Genomic DNA, 18,357 nt, shown 5'->3' on the forward strand with positions numbered 1-18,357 from the left:
TTAAATTCCAGTACCATCTATGCTGGAAGGTTACCATATCAGCAAACGCTTACCATAGCTAGTGGCAATGCTTTCGTGCTTTCCAAGATCTGTGGCCCCATTTATGAAACCGAAGTTGGTTCCACCATGGAACATATATACATTGAAGGAGATCTCAAATTTAATAAATTCAGACACAGTATTTTCAACATCTGTAGAGGAGGAAGATGAGAAAATAGAGCAAATTAAAAATTTAGAGAAGACAGAGTCTCTGGTGAAATCTTATCATTCCCAACCCCACCCCACAATCAACTTAATTCTTTTGTCCTCCAACCTCTGCTAAGATTCTAACCAGAACATAGGTAGGATTGGCCAGAACTTCTCTAGGAAATCATGTCTCATTTCCTAGAGCCCTTTTTAAAAATCATTTTTCTCAGAGTATGGACATAATTGGACTTCAAACTTCATGTATTAAATAATAGCCTAAGAATCTTATGTTTACTATATTTTTGAAATTGTACAATAATTAATACATCCTCATTACTACTCTTCTGGGGTAATATCTCTGGAGACACTAGTTTAGAACCTCTCCAATAGTCTACAGGTGGCTGTTCTCATCTTTAGCCATAGAAACTCTCATTTGGTCATCATAATTTTACAGATATGATCATCTTTCTACTGGCCATAATGGGAAGCAGGATGGTTAAAAGTTAGTTAGATGTAGGATTCAATATTGACAATGCTCTTTAGTTTGTATGACCTTATACAGCCTATTTTCTCTCAGAGCCTCTTTGTCTGTTAAATGAAGGTACTAATTCCTACTATATCATAGGATTGATGAGAGAATTAATTGATGAGAGAATACATGCAAGAAATATAGCATAGTGCCTGACATACAAGTGATCAGAAAACTGTTGTTTGGTGGTGGTGGCGGTGATAAGTTTTTATTTTTTTGTGTTTTGTTTTTCTATTTTTCAGGCCACAGTAGATTTTTCTCAGTTACCCAGTATTTTCAAATGATTTTCTTTACTTCAGGTACAAGTGAGCTTCTTTTCAAAACAGCAATAGCAAAATGTCCTTAGTAGCAAAATACTTTTATTAACAACATCTGCTAGGCACTGTTCAGAGTGGTTTGTATGGACTGCCATATTTAATCCTCATAACAAACCCTATGAGGTGGGCTATGTGATAATTCCCATTTTTGGATGAAGACACTAAGACTTAGAAGTGAAAGAAAGCTGGCTTAGGTCATGAGGCTAGTGCTGCAGAGCTGGGATTGAAATCCTGATCTCTGGCTCAGAATCCACTCTCTGACCATTATTGCACATAGACTTCTGATAATTACTACCACGCAGTTGACTACTCCACAGCAATGGCCTGTGCATTTTCCAGAGATGATCAACACTTGGCAAATGCATCCCCTTCCTCAGGATGTCACCTTTTCAGAGACCCTTATGATCACCTCACCTCCCCTCTGCAGGTCTGTCCCTGTCTTTTCTATCACTGCATCTTCTTTGTTTGCTTCAAAACACTTGTCAAATGTGGAGATGTATACTGATTGTGTTACTTCTTTATTACCAGCTCCAGGCAATTTTTATTCACAGTGCACCTTCAGGTTTAGCCAAGTCCCTGTATATAATATGAATTAATAGATGTAATTGAATGAGCTTATTAACTAGCAGAGGCATGTTTGAAGGGTCCATGACTCAGGGCCATCTCTACTCGAGTCAAACACTGCAAAATACTTACCCCGTGCATCTTTAACATTGTGTTTATTTCCCCATGTATCAAACCAGCCGACCCAGTATTCCATAATCATAATGGGCTTATTTTTCTAGAAACAAATCAAATAAAATGCTAAGTGTAACAAAAAGAAAAAATCCGAAAAATGAATATAACAGACGAGCCTTAAAGAATTCGTGCTTTTCACTTTTTCCCAAGTCAATGCTTACCCTATCCCCAACTGCCCCTCACCCCATTACACCTTTGGTTCCCCCATTCCTCTTAAAACATTCATGAACTCCATACTCCTTCCAGCTTTATGCATCTCCTGATATACCTGGATAGTACCATCTATAATTTCAACCACATCATTTGAGAAGCTGGTGTTGAAAGAATCAGTTTTGAATACACAAGGACCTGACCACAATTCCTCATGTAGGCACTGAGACTCAAAGGTCACATTGCTGGTAAGGTCAGAGGCACGACTCAAATCCAGGTCTGAGGCAAACAACCAGCTACTAAACTATATTGTCTATTATGTATATCATTCACTTTCTCTATATCTTTATTTAACTTTATTCTACTTCATCTGTGTTGAAGTATCCATTGTAATTGTATTTCTATTTATTTCATTTTTATTTCTAACAGTTCTTACTCTGCATATTTTTGTTACTAAACAATTTGGTATAGAACAATTCATAAATGTTATCATGTCTTTATGAATTATACCCATTATTTATATAAAGCAATTACTATCATATTAAAGTGACTAATGATTATTAAACTCTTAATATGTGCTAAGCAGTGTTTGAATGAAATACTTTACTTAATTTATCTGTGTAACAACCTAGTAAGGTAGATACTATCAGTCCCTATTTTACAAAGGAAGAAATTGAGTTTAGAAAGCCTGTCCAAGTTCACTCAGCTAAGATATGTTAGAACTGGGATTTGAAGCCAGCCAGACAACCTCCAGAATTCACATTTTTAACCATTATATTATATTGCCTTTGGATCGTAAATGACTTATTTCTTCTAAAATTAGAAGAAAACATACCAAAGCGATTCCATCACCTACAATTTCTGAACTAATGCTTGCCTAAAAGACATAGACATTTCTTTTAAAATTCATATTATTGGTGGCCTCATTTGCTGGATGCCATACTCTTTTAGCCTGATGCCTGCATTCTACTTCTAGCCTAACATTTTCAAAGCTGCTGAATCATGTAGGTTCTTTTTAAAAAGTTGACATCTTCTCCACAGCAGAACTAACTGTTGTTGTGTCATGTATATTACAACGGAAAATAGCCAGACTTCTATTAGGGATTATGTCAGGCATTCATTCTATGCATTCTCAGTTGCACTCCTGGAGTCTTCCAGCATTCTTCTGTAATCAGAAATGGTTACACCGTAAGCCTGAAGTCCTGTCATCCAGTGACTTTTCTTAGCTGATCCCTGGAGTTGGATATTATGTGTTCTGGATCCTATATGTTCTTCTACCTTGGTTTAATCTCTCATTTCCTTCGTCTTCCAAAAAATTCCATTAAAAAAGTTGAATAAGAAATAAGTATTCTTAGTTCTTAAATATCAGAAAATATCTTTATTTTATCAATACAGTTGCTTAATATTTAGACCAAGTATAAAATTCTAAGTCGAAATTCATTTATCCTCAGAATTTTAAAGGCATGTTCCATTGCTTTTTATCATCCAATGTCAATATTTTAAAATTCTATACATCTGATTTTTGTTGCTTGGTATATAAGTCTGTGGTTTTTCTCTTTATAGGTTGTTAATTGTACAATGTAGATCTCTTTCATGATTCATTCTGCTAACCATTTGAGAGGCACTTTCAATCTAGACATACATATCCTTCAGTTAAAGAAAATTTTCTTAAGCTTATTTCTTAGGCTATCCTTTTTTCTGTGTTCTTTGTCCTCTCTTTTTGTAATTTTTATTAGTCAGGTGCCAGGCCTCCTAAACTGATCTTATAAGACATTTATGTTGTCTCATACTTTATATTTTGCTGGCTTGTACTATTTATAGGAAATTCCCTCAACTTTACCATTCAGTTCTTATATTTAATTTTAAATATTAGACTTTAATTTTAAAAAGTTCTTTTGGGTCTCATTCTTTTTTTTTATTAATATCTCACACTTGTTTCATGCATAATCTTATCTATGCCTCTGTGCATATTAATGAGCATTTTTGACATTTTATTCTGTTTCCTGAATTATCTCTATATTCTCTGATTTCCATTTTCTTTTCTTATTTGTAATTTAATTATTTTCTTATGGGGAACTTGCACTAAATAAATATAGATCCTTGAATTTCAACTATATTTAAGAAGGAAGAGTGATTTCTGGTGTTAAAGTGGTACTGCGTTATTGGTGCACTTGACATTCTTTTTTTGGAAATCCTCAAAATCAAAATGAAAAATGAGAAACTGAAACACAAACATCATCTTTCATAAATCTAAGAGATATCTGAAACTTCAAAATATAAATTAGGAGAAAACAGTGCCAAAGCATTGAAAGTCTATCAGGGGTTCAAAAAGTGCAGAGAAAAGATGCTTTTTGTTAAAGATTTCAGGAAAGGATAGCAAGTAAAAAGCATACTCTATAGTTTAATACCAAAAATTTCTTATTTGCAATACAGAATGGGGTTCACAAGCTGGTTAAAGGAGTGTACTTTGTATAATTCGACATATCAGAAGCTCGAAAGAAATCAATTATTGAAGAGTCACAGATAAAATCTATAAGCAGGAAGAAGACTACTTGTGAGGCATCTGAGGGCAATCCTGTAATTTCAATTGTCTGCCAAGATACTGAAGCAACCTAAGTGTCTATTGATAGATAAATGTGTAAAACAATGGAATGCTACTCAGCCATAAAAAGGAATGAAATAAAGCCCTCCGCAACCACATAGACCTAGAAGGTATTATGCTAAGTGAAATAAGTGAGACAGAGAAAGACAAATACCATATGATTTCATTTATATATGAAATCTAAAAATAAATAAATAAATGAACAAACAAAACAGAAACAAACTTATAGATATGGAGAACATTTTGATGGTTGCCAGATTGGAGGGGATTTGGTAGGGGAAGAAATTAATATGTGCAAATTGTCAGTTAAATAAACAGTCACATAGATGTACATTTCAGCATAGAGAATATAGTCAATAATATTTAATAACTATGTATGGTGTCAGATCGGTACTAGACTTATCGTGGTGATAACTTTTTAAGTTATCTGATCACTATGTTGTACACCTGAAACTAATATAATATTGTACATCAACTTCTAACTGAAAAGTAAAATGTTATTTAAAAAAGAAACAAGAAAAACTTCAAATAAACAACCTAACTTTACAACTTAAAGAACTAGAAAAAAAAAAGAAAATTAAACCCAAATTTGTAAGTAAGGAACTAACAAATTTCAGAGTGGAAATAAATAAGAGACTAAAGGGGCAATAAAAACAATCAATGAAACTAAGAGCTAGTTTTTTGAAAAGGTAAATAAAACAGACAAACCTTTAGCTAGACTCACCAAGAAAAAATAAAACCCATAGGATTCACATAAACAAAATCAAAAAAGAAAGAAGAGATGTTGTCATGATACCATACACATACAAAGGAAAATAAGAGACTGCTCTGAACAGCTATATGCCAAAATATATGATAACCTAGAAGAAATGGATAAATTTCTAGAAACATACTCCTTACCATGAATGAATCATGAAAAAATATAAAACCTCCCAACACACAAAAGTCCAGGACGAGAAGGCTTTACCTGTGAATTCTACCAAACCTTTAAAAAAGAACTAATGCCAATCCTTCTCAAACTCTTGCAAAATATAAGTAAGAGAACATGTCCAAACTCATTTTTCAAGGCAAGAATTACCATGATACTAAATCAGACAAAGACACTACAAGAAAAGGAAATTTCAAGCCAATATCCTTGATGAACATCTATGCAAAAATCCTCAACAAAATATTATCAAATTGAGTTCAATGATAAATTAAAAGAATCATATACCATGATAAAGTGGGATTTATTCTTAGCAAGGGTAATTTAACATCCACAAATCAATCAGTTTGATACACCATATTAACAAAATGATAAACATTGTATGTTCATTTCAATAGATACAAAAAAAGCATTTGACAAAATTCAACATCCATTTATAAAAAGAAATACTCTTAACAAAGTGGGTATTGAGGGAACAGAAGTCAACAGAATAAAAGATGTATATGAAAAGCCCACAGCTACCATCATAATATTGAAAAACTGAAAGTTTTTCTTCTAATATCAGGAAGACAAGGATGCCCACTACTGCCACTTTTACTCAACATATAAGATATCCTAGCCAGAGCAGTTAGGCAAGAAAAAGAAATAAAGGCGTCCAAATCGAAAAGAAGTAAAAAGGTTTCTATTTGCAGATGACATGATATTACAAATAGAAAACACTAAAGACTACCAAAACACTGCTAAACTTAATAAATAAATTTGGTAAAGTCATAGGATATAAAATCAACATATAAAAATTAGTTGCACTTCTATACACTAATAACACCTTATCAGAAAGAAAAAGACTTAAAAACATACCATTTACAATTACGTCACAAAAAAAATACCAAAAAAATAAATTTAATCAAGGAGGTTAGAGATTTGTACATTGAAAATTATAATATATTGATAAAAGACATTGAAAAAGACACAAATAAATAGAAAGATATTTCAAGCTCATGGATTGGAAGAATTAATAGTTTAAATGTTCATACCACCCAAAGCATTCTACAGATTCAATACAATCTCTATCAAAATCCCAATTGCATTTTCCACAGAAAAAGAAAAAAAAAATCCCAATTTATGGAACCACAAAAGGCTTTGGATAACCAAAGTAATCTTGAGAAAGAACAAAGCTGAAGGCATCACACTCTCTGATTTAAAACTATGTTACAAAGCTATAGTGATAAAAACAGTATGATACTGTAATAAAACACACACACACACACATAGATCAGTGGAACAGAATAGGAGGGTAAAAATAAACCTATGCATACATGATGTATTTATTTATGGAAAGGGAGCCAAAAAATACAACGGGGAAAGGACAGTCACCACAACAAATGATGTTGGGAAAATGGATAGCCACATGGAAAAGAATGAAACTGGATCACTATCTTCTGCCACACAAAAATCAACTCAAAATGGATTAAAGACTTGAATGTAAGACCTGAAACCACAAAACTCCTAGGAGAAAACATTGTCAGTAAGCTCCTTGATATCAGTCTTAATGATTTTTTTTTAATTTGACACCAAAGGCAAAAGCAACAAGAGCAAAATAAATAAGCAGGACTGTATCAATTTAAAAAGCTTCTGTACAAGAAAATAAAGGGAGAAAATTCTTGCAAATCATATAAAGGGTTAATATGATTCTTGCAAATCATATAAAGGGTTAATATCCAATACATCTAAAGAACTCTACAATTCAATAAGAAAGAAGCAAACAATCCAATTTAAAAATAGCAGAGCATTGAATAGGTAATTTTTCAAAGAAATGATACATATAGCCAGCAGGTAGATGACAAGGTGCTCAACATCACTAATCACCAGGGAAATGCAAATCAAAACCATTATGAGATATCGCCTGTTAGAATGGCTATTGTTAAAAAGGCAAGAAATGTATTGGTTAAAATGTGGAGAAAAGAAAATATTTGTTTGTTGGAACGTAAATTGTTGCAGTCACTAAGGAAAACCGTATGGAGATTCCTCAAAAAATTAAAAATAGAACTACCAAATGATCCAGCAATGCCACTTCTGAGTATTTACCCCAAGAAAATGAAAACACTAATTTGAAAAGATATCTGCACTCCATGTTATTACAATAGCCAAGATATAGAAACATCCTAAGTGCCCATTGATAGACAAGTGGGTCAAGAAGAGGTACTATATATATCCACTTCTTTATCCACATATATAATGGAATATTACTCATCCATAAAAAGAATGAAATCTTGCCATTTGTGACAACATGATGAACTTTGAGGGCATTATGCTAAGTGAAATAAGGTAGACTGAGAAAGACAAATACTGTTTTATCTCACTTATATGTGGACTCTAAAATAATAACAACAACAAAACATGCTCATAGATACAAGGGAAAAAAATTGATGGTTGCCAGAGGTGGGAGTTGAGGGGTTGACAAAATGGGTGAAGGGGATCAAAAGAAACAAACTTCCATGTATAAAATAAATATGTCATGCAGGTATAATGTACAGGATGGTAACTATAGTAATACTATTGTATTGCATATTTGAAAGCTGCTCAGAGAGTAGATCTTAAAAGTTCTTATCACAAGAAAAAAAATTGTAATTATATATGGTGACATGTTAACTGGACTTATTGTGATGATCAGTATGCAATATATACAAATAGAAAATTATTATGTTGGATACCTGAAACTAATATAATGTTCTTTCTCAACCGCATCTTAATTTAAAAAAAATGAAGAAACAACAACAACAAATAAACAAACAAATAAAGCTTTAGGAAAAAAAGGGGAAAGAAAAATCTATTGAACACCTCTACATGAGTCCTAAACAGACACAATAGTTTTATCCTAAGCATGGGTTATTCTCTTATCTTCACATACAGATGCTTCCAAAGATATGGAAAAGGATATGTAGGAAAATATATTGAAGACTTCAATTAATATCCACAAGACATCTCTGACTCTCTAGAGAACCTGGTAGTGAATGGCTTTGTCAAGTATCATCAAGCAGGGCACCCTATAACTCCAAGGCATAAGTTTACAAATGTTCCTGCAACTATCAATCTCCTAACTTGAATTAGAAGTATGCAGCAGACAATGAGATTGAAGAAATAGTTGTTATAATAAGAAAAAGTACTGTGACTGACCAGTGAAAAATGTGATAACATCATGCTTGCTTTTAAAACTCTGGAGACTTCTGCTTAGTTTTCTCAAACATTTCCACACTGTAAGGTGCTTCATAGAGAAAGTGAATTATTTAATACGGATTTTTTTTTTTTAGAAATAAAAAAATTGCTCGCTTAAAATGTTTATCAAGAAATAATAGGTTTATGGTGATTCTCCTGTTCATAAACAAATGGAGATTGGGGTTACAGAAAAAAAAAATGCATTCTTGGCTTATGATAGTATCAGCTTAATGAACAGGTCTATGTTTGGGTTAACTATTAAAGTACACAAAACACAATGTGAAAAAAGTTTATCTTTATGTGTCTGACCCAGACATTTGTCTTTTTAAATAACATTTAGAATAGCCTATGTGCTGTGTTGTGGTGGGGTGGGGGGTGGTTAGTTGGTGGTGGGTGGGGGTGGAGACCTGTGAGTACGGGGCAGTGTGGTTGAGGTAAGAATAGTAGACTAATTCTAGATTCATGTAATGGTTCTGCCCCTTTCTTAATTTTGAATGACAGTCCTTCGGTCTCTTGCTCTTGTTTTCCCTTCCTAGGTAACTCCCTAGTTCCTTTGTCTCTAAAACTTTGTGATTGTGGTAACTTGTTAAGGTTTATTTTTCAGACATCACCGAAAGATTCAAAGATTCATCTGAATGTCAGAACGACGTAGGATATTTGATTTCCATAGTTTAGAATAAGACCTGTTTATTCAGTTGAATTAAAAACCTTTTAGGAACAAAAGAGACATAAATCAAGTCGAGTAATAATTGCAGGTATACCAGAAACCATAAATTACATTTTGAATAGGAGGCAACAAAGTATTGTTTCTGATTACAAAAGGTCAGTGTATTTTTAGCTATTTGTTTCCAAGAACAGATGGGTTGTTTTGTGGTAGTCTTATCAATTCATACTAATAACTGTCAAATTAACTATCTATCCCCCATTAATATCAAAAAATAAATAAATAATACAGAAAAATAAATAAAAATTAAATATTTAAAATAGGAAAATAAAACTAAAGATGAGGATTTTTTAAAAAGCAATTCTACAAGTAAAGAGCGTCACTTCTTAATAATAAACAGTTTATCTGAATAAATATAAAATAATTCCAAACTCGCAGCGCTTCAAAATATATAAAACAAACATTGACAAAACTTTTGATGTGCAAGTGGAAATATTATGGACTGTTGGTAGAAATATGCAAATCAACAATCATGGTAGGAAATATTAACACATCTGTCTCAATGACTAATAGAATAGACCAAAAAATCAGTTAGGAAATAGAAAACTAGAACACAGTAAATAAAATGGACATAAAGAACTTATGGAGAATATCATAAACAGTAGTACAAAATATATTCATTGTAAGATTACAGGGCATTTACACAACTTGACCACTGATAAGACATAAACAAAAATAAAATTAAATTAAAAATAGAAATACCTAAAAATTAAAAACAAATTGAAATAAACTTAATTCTACATCGAGTTGGTAAAATAGCTACATAAAACAAAGAAATTATCCCATGTAACCTTATTATATAGAATTCTGACTACATGTTTCCTGTGAGATGTACCTTAATGATAAAAGAAAACCCACAGAATTCTTAAAGATCATTGGGTTTTCTTATTTTTAGTAATATTATTGGCATTATTATTTCAAATCTATTAAGAATATATTATAGAATGATCAAATAATAAAATTGTTAATATTGTTAGCAATTATGATTTCAGAGTAAGAGAAGGTATAAAGTAAAGAAGTCAGATATAAACCCTATCATTGTCTCTATTTTTAAAAAGTCACTGTAAACTCATGATTTTCCCGCCTTTTAAAACATACCTATGTCCTGGGCCTACACACTGAGTATACCTAGAAGCCATGGCACAGACTGTGTTCTGCAGAAGCAACAGAATTCCTAGGAGAAATGGCTATTTCTAGGTCTTGGATTGGAAATGTATAAGATAATCTGGACAACTTATTCTGTCAGAAACCAAGAAAACTATAATAAGGCTGTGTCAGAAAAAATATAAGTGCCAACTTGAAGGGGCTTCCAACTAGCCAACAAGAAGATAATTTAATAAACTTCAACAAAATATTGATTATAATTAATGAAAATACATTAGACATTAAAATATCATGAATTAATGATAAAAGGAAAAAACTACAAAAGTTTGAAGTGGTACAGAGTATATTCTCTGAACACAATTATGTAAAAAGAAGAGGTCGCTATGCTTGAAAATTAACAAATTCACTTCTAGAACTACTAAGAAGGCGAAGAAGAAATCATATCAAATATTCAAATTATTCTAAATTATAGTATAACAAATATATCAACTATAAAAACTCATGGACTAATGAAAAACTTATATCCTTAAAAGCTTATATTAAACCATTCAAAAACAGAAAGAAACATAAAATTTAGGGGCTAATTATCCTTCTCAAGAAATTAGGAAGAGCAGCAGAATAAATCAAGGGTAAAATAAAGAAAATAATAAACCCAAGAGCAGAAGTATTGAAATTGAAATTAATTTTCAATAGATAAAATTTAAAAAGAAAAACTAGTTCTTTGAAAAGAACTGATATACTTCTGATAAGATTGATGAAACAAACAAAAAAGAACAAATATGTAAGTAAGATCAGAAATTAAAAAGGAAATATCACCACAAACGATGTGGTCATTTAAAAAAAACAAGAGAATATTATCCATAATTTTATGTCATTATATTTTAAAACTTAAGTGAAATGAATAAATTCCTAAAAAAAAAAACTATAACAATCATATTTACTTAGAAGGAAATAGACTGATGCTTATAAGTCAGAGATGTAGAAAGCTAGAAAGAACACAAATATGATCCTTACAAGGACAAAGTTCAAAAAAACTACAAATTAAATACTTTTCAGAACTCGTCAGAGAACTGAAGTCACAGAACAAATAAATAAAAATTTATTGTAAACCCGGTACCTGCATTTGCTTACCGAGGGCTAGAGCCTGTAAATAGATATTTTTAAAGAATTGGTAAAAATTGAATGTGAGTTAGCAAGAAAGTGTGAAACCCCTGGGAACCCAGACGTGATAGATCTTACACTTCCATGCAGGTTTTACCTCCATGAATCCCAACAGATGTTATGATGGAAGACAGGGAGGCTCCTCAGTAAGTTTCTGTTACAGGTTCCCCCAAAATTCATATGTTGAAGTCCTAACCCTCAGCATCTCAGAATGTGACTGTATTTGGAGATAGGAGCTTTAAAGAAGTAATTAAGTTAAAATAAGATCAGTAGGGTGGACCGTAATTCAATATGACTGATATCCTTATAAAAAGAGGAAATTCTTAAACAGACATGCATAGAAGGAAGACCACTTGAAGACCTGGGAAGAGAACATGGTCATCTACAAACCAAGGTTTTTCAGAAGAAACCAAGCTAGCTGGCACCTTGTTCTTGAACACTTAGCCTCTGGAACTGTTAGAAAATAAATGTCTGTTGTCTAAGCCACTTAGTCAGTGGTACTCTTATTATGGCAGCCCACAAAGACTGATACAGATTTTGGTACCAAGAAGTAGGGTGCTGCTATAATTTGTTAGTAGTTAATAAATACCTAAAAGTTTGGAAGTGGCTGTGGAACTGGGTAATAGGCAGAGGCTTGGTGAGCTTTGAGTTGCATGCTTAAAAAAAAGAAAAAAAGAGCCTATAGTGTCTTGAAACAACTGTTGATAGAAATATGGACATTACAGGCAGTTCTGGTGAGAGCTCAGAAAGAAAACAAAATGCTGCTATGAATATCAAAGTTAAAGATGCTTCTGGTGAGGTCTCAGATAGAAATGAGGAAGATGTTATTGGACACTGGATGAGAGAGAAGATCCTTGTCAAAAAATGGCAAAGAACTTAAAAGAGTTGTGTTCTAGTATTTTTTGGAAGGTAGGACTTGTAATTATGAACCTCAATATTTAGCTGAGGAGATTCCTAAGCAAACTGTCGAATGGAAGGACTAGTTCCTCCTTGTCGCTCATAGAAATAAAATACAAAAGGAAAGAGATAAACTGAATGAATCATTAAGCAAAAAGGAACTAGAACTTGAAGATTTAGAGAATTCTCAGCCTACTTATATTGTTAAAAATGAGAAAGTGTTATTACAGAATATTAAAGATATGGCTGGATAATCATTTTCTAAAGAGATTATAGGTATATAATGTATGGATTCATTCAGTCATCTCAGCCAAATCCAGATGGGGTTATCCAAGAAGGATACATATAAGACCTCTAGTCCTATGGTTTAGACCCATATGGATTGCATAGGAAGCCAACAAATTTTTTAAGAATTTTATACCAGCAGAAATGTTTCCAACTGAGAAGAAGATGGTACAGATGAAACAAAATGAAGCAAGATTGTTGGACTGGGATTCAACAGGATGGGCCAATAGAGCTATCAGCTACAAACATGCATCATCCTCCAAGCGAGGATAACCCTGAAGGTGGGTAAGAGGTCAATATGCTGCCACTATCACTACAGGTGCAAAGGGCACAGGCCCCATGGACTGGGCTGCCTTGTCTTTCCCTTTGTTCCAGAGGAGTCCAGGTCAATGCCCTGGTGGGCTTGGAAGGCAGGGTGAACACAGAGAACAAAGGATTATTATTAACCTTTAAAACCTAACTGCTGCTCTTTTGCCTTAAAATCTAGTGGAATTTGCCTTGTTAGGTTTTAGATTTGCTTAAGACATGACCCCTTTCTTTTTTCTTATTTCTCCCCTTCTAATGGGATTGTCTGTCCTATGCGTGTCCTATCATAGTATTTTGGAAGCTGATAACTTGTTGTTTGTTTCACAGGTTCACAGCTAGAGAGGAATTTTGCTTAAGATACATTATACCTCAAGTCTCATCCACACCTGATTTAGATGATATTTAGATAAAATTTTGGACTCAGAGTTGATGCTAGAATATATATATATATATATATCTATATAGATATATATATATATATATATATATATATATATATATTTAAGTTGAACTTTCAGGGTTACTAGAGTGGGGTTAATGTATTTTGCATATTAGAAGGACATGAATTTGGGGAGGCTAGAAGGAAGAATATTATGGTCTGAATTGCACTCCAAAAATTGTATGTTGAAGTCCTAACCCTCAGTACTCAGAATGTGACCGTATTTGGAAAGAGGGTACTTACATAGTTAATTAAGGTTAAATGGGGTCATTTCAGTGGGTCCTAATCCAATATGACTGGTATCCTTGTAAAAAGAGGCGATTAGGATACAAATACAGAGAGAAGACCATGTGAAGATGCAAAAGGAAATTAGCCATCCACATTGTAGATACAGCCAAGAAGAAAGGGCTCGGAAGAAACAAACCCTGCTGACACCTTGATCTCAGACTTCTACCCTCCAGAACTTTGAGAAAATAAATGTTGTTTAAGCTACCCAGTCTGTGGTACTTCGGCTTTCTTCCTGCTAGTGTCTGGGGAAGGGGAGCAGCAGCCATCTAGGGAACAAAAGCATTAATCTGCAGAAGGAAGAGAAACAAAATCTGTCATCTTAAGGCACTAGTAAAATCTCACTGAATCCGAGAAAAAGGGAGGGGAAAAATATGGCCCTTGGCAGAGGAGCAGGAATACATACTGAGTCTAGAACTACACCTAGAGGAGAAGTAGGAACATTTGAAAGGTCACACCCCTCAGATCCAAGTACACAGCACCTGCTTAAGAGGGAGGTTTAATCAGAATTAGGGAATGCTTTTCCTCCCTCACCATGAGGCCAACCAGATTAAGGAAAAATAACATGTATTATAGCAAAGAGAGGTGGAAGAGACAGACTCTCTAGAGTGCAATGTAAAGGGAAGACCCAAAGTCAAGGGGAGCGCAGACATAGAGAAAATGCCTGTTAAACTAGCCCTCATCATAGACATAAGGTGTCACTAGAGGAATTTGAAGCCTGTGATGCACAGATGATAACCAAAGCAACAACAAACCTGAAAGTCAGCTAAACTCCTGATTAGATTAACACGAAACCTGACATCAAAAGCAGAAGGAAAGGCATGCTTATCTCTAAAATAGTATCTATGTCCTACACAAGATATTCCGTTTTCAATTAGAGAACAATGAGCCAAACAAAAAGACAAGAAAAAAAGCTGTTTTGAAGAGATAAAGCGGTCATCAAAAACAGACTCAGATAAGACAGAAATGTTGTAATTAGACAAGAAATTTAAAATAACTAATATTAATATGTTAGATACTATAATAGAAAAGGGGGATAGTATGCAAAATCAGATGGATAATTTTAGCTGAGAGGTGGAAACCATAAGAAAAAATCAAATGGAAATACCAGAAATCAAAAACACAGTAACGGAAATAAATACTTCCTTCAGAAGGCTCATTAGTAGATTAAACTGAGGAGAGGAATTAATCCATGTCCTTAAAGTGAAGTCAATAAAAATTAACCAAGTTGAACTGTAAAATAAAGGGGGAAAAGAGTAGGAAATAAATAGCATCCAAGACACATCTCATATTGTCTCCAATATCAAATGATCTAATGTACATGTAATTTGGCCTGCAGAATAAGAGAAAACAGAGGAAATATTTGAATAAGTATTGGCTGAGAATTTTCTAAGGTTAATGATATACACTAAATTACATATCCAAGAATCCCAGAGAACAAGACAACTTCTAAGAAACAAACCACACCTAAATACATTATAGTCAAGCTTCTTCAACTGAAAGACAGAGAGGAAATTCTAAAGGCAGGTGGGGGTGGGGGGGGGAGACAAATCACCTATAAAATCCATGGATAAGAATTAATATAGACATCTAATCAAAAACCACGGAAGCAAAAAGACAACAGAATGACATCCTTGAAGTGAGGAATTATGAATATACTGTTGTAAGATCTTAAGCTTTTACATGACATATGAAGTAGTTTAGATTTAAAGACAGTTTCAGATGAATTTTAAAATGTGTTCTGTAAATCCTTGGGCAACAGCTAAAACTTTAAAAAGTGATAAAAGTAATTCATCTATAGAGGAGATAAAACAAAATTATAAAAAAGACCAATTAACTCAAAATAAAGGAAACAACTCTCCCTGCCATCCAAAGTAGTGGAGAGGTGGAGGCTTGGGTGTGCTAAAGGTTTTGCTCCATCTATAACCCGCAACCATGGCAGGGGAAGGCATTGCTCCTGGAAGTATAATGGACATTAATACTACTTTACAAGAGGTGCTGAAGACCACCCTCATTCACTATGGCCTAGTACATGGAATTCATGAAGCTGCCAAAGCCTTAGATAAGCACCAAGCCCATTTTCAACTTCGATGAACCCATGTATTTCAATTTGGTGGAGGTCTTTGTGCTGAACTCCAAATCAACCTAATTAAGGTTGATGACAAGAAACTAGGGGAATGAGTACTCCTCTGTAAAACTGAAAGAGGGAAAACCCAATAAAGTGGTTGGCTGCAGTTGTGTGGTGGTTAAGTACTATGGCAAAGAGTCTCAGGCCAAGGATGTCATTGAGGAGTACTTCAAATGCAAGAAATTAACAAATAAACTTGGCTTTAAAAAAAAAAACGAACAAATGGAACAAATAAGTTAGCAAGGTGGTAGATTTAGTCCAACCATATCAATGAACACTTTAAAGTGAGTTATCTAACCACATTAGTTAATAAAAATTATCCGACTGAATTTTCAAAAAGGCAATATGTAACTATATGCTGTCTATAAGAAGTCTACTTTAAAACAAATACTTTAAGATAGGTAAAAAGGAAAAGATACACCATGAAACACTAATCGAAATAAAGCTAAAATAACTATTCATATATATATACATATATAAATCAAAAAAGACAAATTGTAGTGCAAGCTCTTGTGGTTGGTGTCTTTTGTCTGTTTGTTTCTTTATTTTGTAATGCAGGTGCTGGACTTAAGTAAGCTTCGCATCCTGAGGCATCCCCCTCAAAGAGGCCACTCTCAAATAAGCACATTGCCAGCCACAGGACTAGATAAAGAGCCAGGACACACCCACCCATGCACCACCAGGCTCCTTTGTTTTAGAGATCTTGGTTGATTTCAAGATAACTGACCATTTGGCCTCTTGATTTTTCTCTTCCAGCACTTTAAGTTCTGACTCTTAAATTTTAAATTCACCAATAAAGAGTGAGCCCAAGAAACCCTAGTCCCCCACCTTTGACCCCAATAAAAGCAAGACCTAAGATCCATGCACTCTCTTTCTCTCTACCCTCAACCTCACTGTGTGGCCCCAGGTTATTTCAGGACTTCTAAGAAATAAACCCTTTTTTTCAAAGTTTCTTGATGGTTTTTGCTGAAGGGTATCTTGCAATCATAATAAGAACTACAAATGCCTGTCCAACCACAACATTAGTTATCAATAGGCTGAGACTGGCACACAAATAAACAAATCCACAATTATATTTAGAGATATCAACACTCTTCTCTTAATAATTGATAGAATAAGTAGGCAAAATATCGATAAGTATTCAGATTACCTAAACAATACCTTTAATCAACTAGATCTAATGGAAATTTATAAACAAATGCAAAATCACATTCTTTACAAGTGTACATGGAACCTTCACCAAGAATGACCATATTATGTGCCAAAATCAAAACTCACCAAATGCCAAAAAAAAAAAAACCCAGAAATTATACAAATATGTTCTTGAATTTTAATAGTATTAAAATAGAAATCAGTAACAGAATGATATCTGGAAAATCTCCAAAGATTCAAAACTTAAACAACACACTTTGAACTGACACATGGAATAAAGAAGAATTCTCAAGGGAAAATAATGTTTTGAACATTTAAAAAAATATTTTTTAAAATTGAAAATTTAGCATATCGAAATTAGTGAGATGCAGCAAAAGCAATGCTTACAGGGAAATATATAGCAGAATATGCTTATATTTGAAAAGAAGAAAGTTTCAAATAAATAATTTAAGATTCTACCAGAGAAAAAAATAACTGGAAAAAAGTAGAGCAAATTAAATCCAAAGGAAACAAAATGTAGAAAATGCTAAAGATCAGGGAAGTAATCAATGAAATAGAAAACAAAAAATAATGGATGAAAAAAAAAAAGCAAGCCAAAAGCTGGTTCACTGAAAAAAAAAAAAAATCAATGAAACTGATAAACTTCTTACCGGCCAAGATAAAAGCAGAGAAAATACAAAATTACCAACATCAGGAAGGAAAGAAGGACCATCACTGCTGACAACAAAGACATTAAAAGGATATTAATGGAATATTACAAACAACTTATGCCTATAAATTCAAAAATTTAAATGAAGTAGAATAGAATAAATCCTTGAAAGACATAAACTACCAAAACTCACTCAAGAAGAAATAACCTCAATTGTGCTCTATTAGAAATTAAATTTCCAGTTAAATTCTTTCTGGGGACCAGGAAAGATAGCATAGAGGGTAGAGGTTTTGTGCATCTCCTCTTGTGACCACACCAGAGTTGTGACAGAGCAAAAAGCAAGCAGAGTCACCTGGGGTCTGCATGAACAGAGGCACTGCAACTAGGACAGAAATAAGAAATCACCCTGCAATGGCAGGAGGAGGTGGAGATGTGAAGCTGTCGGGTCCCACACAGCTGCGAAAGACAGAGGCTGCAAGAGCAGCAACCAGCAGGTGCAGATGTTCTTCTTAGAGGGGTTGCAACCATGACTGAACTTTCACGGAGACAGATTGCTTGCTTTGAGCT

At 33.6% G+C, this 18,357-nt stretch overlaps 1 protein-coding gene and 1 pseudogene across 6 annotated transcripts in view; one reads left to right on the plus strand and one right to left on the minus strand.

The window, feature by feature from the left end:
- LOC107516619 (beta-galactosidase-1-like protein 3) overlaps positions 1-18,357 on the minus strand; it is a 45,604-nt gene that overhangs the window by 8,772 nt on the left and 18,475 nt on the right. For 5 of the 6 annotated variants that reach the window (XM_016156508.2, XM_016156510.2, XM_016156507.2 and 2 more), the window contains exons 10-11: positions 1,729-1,813; positions 54-191 (exon numbers count right to left, since the gene is read on the minus strand). In XM_016156508.2, coding sequence (XP_016011994.2) covers positions 54-191; positions 1,729-1,813 — 223 coding nt within the window. Of the gene's footprint in view, positions 1-53; positions 192-1,446; positions 1,609-1,728; positions 1,814-18,357 lie in introns of those variants that run through there. The other variant, XM_036220933.1, reaches the window with a different exon arrangement.
- On the plus strand, positions 15,797-16,229 carry LOC107516612 (annotated as a pseudogene).

This window comes from Rousettus aegyptiacus, unplaced genomic scaffold (assembly GCF_014176215.1).
Source record: "Rousettus aegyptiacus isolate mRouAeg1 unplaced genomic scaffold, mRouAeg1.p scaffold_m13_p_5, whole genome shotgun sequence".
In the NCBI taxonomy this organism is placed as follows: domain Eukaryota; kingdom Metazoa; phylum Chordata; class Mammalia; order Chiroptera; family Pteropodidae; genus Rousettus; species Rousettus aegyptiacus.